Source organism: Phalacrocorax carbo, chromosome 4, assembly GCF_963921805.1.
Source record: "Phalacrocorax carbo chromosome 4, bPhaCar2.1, whole genome shotgun sequence".
Taxonomy (NCBI): Eukaryota; Metazoa; Chordata; class Aves; order Suliformes; family Phalacrocoracidae; genus Phalacrocorax; species Phalacrocorax carbo.
Genome location: NC_087516.1, coordinates 82,643,828 through 82,649,900, shown reverse-complemented (window position 1 = coordinate 82,649,900; position 6,073 = coordinate 82,643,828). Strand labels below are relative to the sequence as shown.

Genomic DNA, 6,073 nt, shown 5'->3' with positions numbered 1-6,073 from the left:
GGCTGGGCGGGGGGCACGGACGGACGGACGGACGGACGGACGGGGCGCGGCGGCCTGTCGGTCGGTGCCGCGACCCCGGGGGCGGGTGTCGAGGGCCGGTACGCGGTGCCCCGGCGGCCGCGCTGCCGGTGCCCCGGCGGGAGGAGCAGCGGGCGGAGCCGCGGGTCTCTCTCGGGGCGCCGGCGAATAAAGCCCGGAGGGCCGGAGCCCGGCGCCCCCAACGCCCCAGCGTCACTTCGGCCCGGCCGTCCGCGGCCACCCGGGGCCGGGCCCGTCCTGCGGGTCCCCCCGGGCAGTTCCCAAGCACCGCCCGCCCCGCCGGGGCTCCCGGGCCTCCCAACACCTCCCAATACGTCACCGGGGCTGCGGGGACTCGGGCCAGGCGGGTGATGGTGGGGCTGGGAGGGGAGTGGGGGGCTGAGCCCCGGGCTTTGGTCTCAGAACTGGGGCCCTGGTCACTGTTTCTGGGGCCAAAGCCCGGGGCTGGGTTTGGGAGGGTGTTGGGGTGTATTGGGGGGTGGGTGGCTGTTGGGGCATGGGAGGGAGGCAGGTGGGCATTGGGGGGCTGGTGGGAGGCTGGCAGGTGGGCATTGGGGGGCTGGTGGGGGGCTGTTGGGGCATGGGAGGGAGGTAGGTGGGCATTGGGGTGCTGGGGGGTGGTTGTTGGGGCATGGGAGGGAGGCTGGTGGGCAGTGGGGTAGGGGAGGTGGGTGGCCACTGAGGTATGGGAGGGGAGGGCTGGTGGGAGGCTGTTGGGCCATGGGGGAGGGTTGGTGGGTGGCTGTTGGGCCATGGGAGGGGGGAGGGCAGGTGCGTGGGCCCTCACTGGAGGTGGGGGCCTGGTCGCGTTGTTCCCCAAACTTAGGGACGCCGGCATGCACCAGGCAAAATTAAACGCATGAGATAGTCTCTGGGCGAAACAGCACTTTTCAGGCCTTTTTTCATGACTGGTCAACTCTTTATTCAAGGTGTGTACAGCTACTGGGAGGGGCACTGGGCCATATTTAGACCATGTACAATTATGACAGTTCATATTCATAGAGAACTTCTGACAGTGATTGATTGATGACCTTGGCAAAAAGCCAGGAGCAGTTGAGCAAGCACAAGCTGGAGCCAAAATGGAACTGGAACCAGAAACCAACTGGAGATGAAGCACAACAGGAACTGGAAGCACAGGAGATGAGTCCAAACTGGAGTCTGAAACACACTGGGGCTTGTTCTTCTTCTTTCCAATGAAGTGAGAATAAGCTGGAGCCACATGAAGAGGAGCTGAAATGAGTCTGAGCTGTCCATAGCTGCACCTGGGCCTGAAAGAAAGGGGAGCCTGAATCAGCAAACCAATCAACATGCACACAGCAAGCTGGACCCAAAACAAACAGAAGAACTAACATAGCACACACACAGAGAAATGGGGGGCTTAATCTAACAGAGAGACCCAGGAGCCCAAAGCCAGTAACAAAACACAAACGAACAGGGCCCAAACCCCTCTGCTGCGAATGAGCCAGAGCCATAAATGAGCTTGGGCAGAAACAACCAACCTGGAGCTGGAGTGACAGTGAACAGGGGCTGAAACAGGTCCGAGCCATCCATGAGCTGCAGCTGTCGCTGTCCGTGAAGCTGGACCTGAAACCAGAGCCAAAAGTGACCTGGAGCAGCCACGAGCTGGACCTGAAACAAAGGGGAGCACCAATCAACAAACAAATCACACACACAAAAATGGGGGCCCAGATCTGGACCCAAAACAGAACAAAGAAAACCAGGAGCCCAAACCAAGCTGGACCCAAAACCAAACAGAAAACGCAGGACCAAAACCAACTGACCAAACACACACACAAACAAATGGGAGCCCAAACCAACTAACAGAACACACAACAGGGCCCACACACCAGCAGACAAACCAACGCAAGCGAACAGAAACAGGAGCCCAAACCAACAGACCAAACACCCCCACACATAAAGGGGGGACCCAAAGCCCTGACCTGGAGCCGCGCGGTCCGGGCAGCATCTCCGGGCGGGCGCAGGCGGGGCTGTCCCCAGCCAGGAGCGGGGTCGCGCGCAGGGCGGGCGGCAGCGCAGGCAGCTCGGCTTCTTCTTGGGGCTCCGCACCCCACACGGGTCTCGGCGTCCGTCTGTCCGTCCACCCATCCCTGCACAGGGAGGGAGATGTGGGATAATCAGCTCCTGGCAGCGCGGCCTGTCCCAAAGAGCCCCCGCAGCTGCTGCCCTGCAACCTGCTGCCTAGAGCAGCCCCCAAGCTGGAGGTGGGAACAAGCTGGAGCCCGAAGCAGCAAAGCGAGCTGGAGATTCAACTGCACTTGGAGATGAACAGGAGCTGCAGCCAAGCCCGAACTAGAGCTGCCTGGAGCTGGACCTGAAAAAAAATGGGTGCAAAAACAGGGACCTGAAGCTGCAAACGAGCCAGAGCCATGAAGGATCTGGAGCATCCACAAGCTGGGGCAAAAACAACCAACCTGAAGCTGCAGGTGAGCTGGAGCCACAACGAACAGGAGCTGAGACAAGCCCAAGCCATCCATGAGCTGGAGCTGTCCATAAGCTGGACCAGAAGCCAGAGCCACAACTGACCTGGAGCAGCCAGGAGCTGGACCTGAAACAAAGGGGAGCACCAATCAACAAGTAAGTGACACACAGAGAAACAAGCGTGAGGCCAGTCAGAGCGGGACCCAAAATAAACAGGGCACAGACCGACTCCAGCAGCCCCGGGCTGGGGTCAGGGCTGGCACTACGCTGGTGCCAGCAGCATCTGGGCCAGAACCCTAGAGCACCCACTCCCACCTCCCCAAATGCCCCTTGCAGCCACAGTGTCCCAAAACGGGCAGCCCAGACCTGCCCAGCCCTGGCTCAGCGTGGGCTGTGGGGATGGGAACCACCCCTGTGCCCACAAACCCTCTGGCCACGGGGGGGACCCTGCCCAGGCAGGTGCGGACCCTGGCCCTGCAGCGCCGAGCTCCTGGGAGCCCCAAGGGACACACCCTGGCACCCTCACCAGCACTGCCCCAAAGGCTCCAGGAACCCCCTTCCCCAAAGGCCCTGCAGGGAGCCCTGCCGAGGTACGGCACCCGCCCTCCCCATCCCTCACCACCCACAAGCAGGACAAGGGGCAAAGCTGAAGTGGCCCGAGCACACAACTGCTCCCTGGAGCTCCTGACTGCCTGACCCCCCGAGGCACGGCACCCCCTGAAACCTACCTGCAAGCCAGCACCCCAATCCCACGGCTCATGGAGGGCTCGCCCCCCTGCAGCACCCAGATATCCCCACCCGGTGCAGTTAGCCCCAGGAGCTGAGCATCCTGGTTCCCACCGCACAGCTCCGCTCGGCCGCGCCTCGGGGCACTCACCTCACCCGGCACGTCCTCCGTGGCCAGTGTCCCCTGGTGCTCGCCGCTTCGGGGCCGTGCTCCTCATCCGGGCGCCCCGATGAGCCTTCCCCAGGCGTCAGCACAGCCACGCCTGTGCGTCGGTCCCAAAACCTGCCAGGAAAGTCAGCGGGCCCCAGCTGGGCACACCCGGGGATCCCGCGCCAGGGGAGCGGGGAACGGAGCACTCACAGGTGGTGCCCCGCGTGCCAGAGCTGGAGCAGAGGAGCGGAACAAGATACGGCATCTGTCAATGAATTCCCAACCGGCCCATGCAGAGCGAGCTGAGCGCCTGGGACGCAAAGCACAGAATCACAGGAGGAAACACTTGCTGATGCGCATGAGGTGTGCGGCCAAACTGCAGCACCCCAAACGTGGGTCCACCCCCTTCAAACGTCCAAGTCCCACACGCTTCACTAGTCCCTGGCACCCACGCTAACGATGCCCATCACAGAAACACTTGGCAAAGCCACTTCGTTTCTGCAGCGGTCTTGCTGCTTGTCTGTTGATCCAGACAACCCTGGAGTCCGTCTTTACCAGAGTCATGTCTCTGTGACACTGGCCGGCGCCAGGAGTGTTTCAAAGCTGCGTTGGAGGGGCTGGGATGGCAGCGTTACCTTGGGCGCCCGGGGGTGTCCCTCATCCTTCAGGGACTTCCACGAAGCAAAGTCCTTGTGTCCAAGGCTGGGCCGTCCTTCCGCGTGTTTCACTTCACCACAAACACTGCCCACGTCTCCGGTAAAGCTCCACCACCTCATCGCACTGCGGTGTAGAATGGGAACTAGTGCAGATTAGCAAAGTTAATACGCTTTCAGACCCCCCGCAGCTCCGCCCCTCTCCCCCGCACCCCCAGCAAAGTCACCGCAGCCACCACCAAAGTCCCCACTCACCAGCGGAGGCGGGAGCGGCCCCAGCGTCACCTGGCTCCCCCGAGCCGTGGCTGCCCCGACGCCGGCAGCCCTGCGAGCGAGCGGCCGTCGTACCGGCACACGGCAGAACCCCGCGGAGCTGCCGGAGCACAGCGACGGCATCTCCCGCGGTCGGGAAACATCACGGCCAGCAGCCAGCGCCGCCTCTGCCCACGGTCACTCGTGGGCTCCTCCAAAAACCCAGCGGCTCAGACGGAAGGTTCAGGCACACGGACGGGGAGGGCTCGCAGATGGAAGGGGGACCACAAAACCCTCCATTTTCTAGCAGGGAGAAAGCAAAGCACGGTAAACATCAGCACACAGACACGCCAACTGCCGTACAAAGTCAAAACTCGCAACTTTAATCTTAAGTTTTACCTCTACACCTTAACCATAACCCCTGGCTGGCAAGCACACGCAGGGGACTGGCAAACAGCTGCTTAAACACGCCAGCTAATAAACCGCATTAACCAAAGGGAGACAAAAGGGCATTTAGTTACGCACCCTCCACCTCAGCAGAAGCTCCTGCAGAAAGGCTGTTCCTGTCTGCGGGAGCTGAAGAACCTCTGCAGCGCTTCCAGTCCCAGCCCCGTTGCCCCCAGCAGCCCAGGGGGCACGATACCCCCCAGCCCTGCTGGGAACCAGCTGCACCTCTCGGCCTTTTGGAGGAAGAAACAAAAACCCTTCATCAAAGTAACTGCCGACACCCGAGGCCGAAAACCAGGAGCAGCTGTGGACAAAGCCAGGCAACGCAAGGCAGGTGGAGCCAGTCCAGGTGCCCCCCGTTACTCACCGTGATTAGGGCGGTGACGGGGGAACCCCCGGGCACCCCGCCAGGCCACCCCACGTCCAGTCCGGGGGTTCGGGCGATGCCCGGGCGCCCAGGGAACGCCCCGTCCGCGCAGCCAAAGGCACCCTGGCCCGCCCGCGGCGGGAAGCGGGTGCGGCCCCGAGCCATCCAGGCACAGGGTCCCGCTTTGGGACCCCGGCCGGCCCAGCAGCGCGTGCCTCACCCGGGGACCGTCCAGCCTGCACGAAAAACACGTTACCCGCACCAGAGCGGCGGCGAACCGGGCGGGTTTGTGCCGCTGGTTACGCGGTGCAAAGGGCCCCGTGACCCGAACCGGGGCGGGCCCCGCCGCCGACCGCCAGACCCGCAGCGCCGCGCAGGGAGGCGCGTGACGTACCCACGGGCGGTTTGGGGACCCCGCCGGGCGCGGACCCTTGTGCCCACAGGCGGGCCCCGCGCCCCCTCCCCGCCGGACGGCACCTGCGTGCGGGGATCCCACGCCCCCCGGCTGAGCCCCGTGGGGATGCCCGGGACAGCGCTGCCCCCACTCGGCTCACGAGGAAGCCCGGAGAAACCGACCACCCCCGCACCCAGACCAGGCCCTAGCACCCCCTTCACGCCAACCCGCCCGTGGGGAGGAGACGGACAGACCCGCGGACACACACAACCGCCCCCCACCTCCAGGCTCCACCCGCACACAGACACCCATCCGCGAGCCGCCGCCCAGCCTAACCGTCCCCACCCCCGGGCCGGAGCGGGCCCGGAGATAGCCCGCACATCCCGCGGAGACCCCAAGCATGAAGAAGAAGCCCCAAGTGTAAAAAAGAGCCCACACACGCACTCAAAAACCTCCCAGAAACCCCCACAAAGACCCCCACTAGCCCCCTCCCCCGCCAGCACCTGCTCCCGCCGCCACGTCCCGCGCCGCCGCGAGCCACCCTCCCGCCGCAACTGCGCCCCCTGGCGGTGACAAGGGGAATTGCGCCCCGGGGCTGCTCAAAT

At 63.9% G+C, this 6,073-nt stretch overlaps 1 protein-coding gene across 1 annotated transcript; it reads right to left on the bottom strand.

Moving 5' to 3' along the window:
• Positions 1 to 1,035: 1,035 nt before the first annotated feature.
• Positions 1,036 to 5,732, bottom strand: LOC135313258 (uncharacterized). The gene is made up of 10 exons (XM_064450829.1): positions 5,075 to 5,732; positions 4,786 to 4,940; positions 4,264 to 4,563; positions 3,991 to 4,154; positions 3,356 to 3,487; positions 2,472 to 2,605; positions 2,232 to 2,371; positions 1,980 to 2,147; positions 1,539 to 1,668; positions 1,036 to 1,307 (listed from the first exon to the last, which is right to left on the bottom strand). Exons 4-10 carry the CDS (start codon positions 4,014 to 4,016, stop codon positions 1,036 to 1,038), a joined length of 1,002 nt encoding a protein of 333 aa, XP_064306899.1. The 5' UTR covers positions 4,017 to 4,154; positions 4,264 to 4,563; positions 4,786 to 4,940; positions 5,075 to 5,732.
• Positions 5,733 to 6,073: the final 341 nt, after the last annotated feature.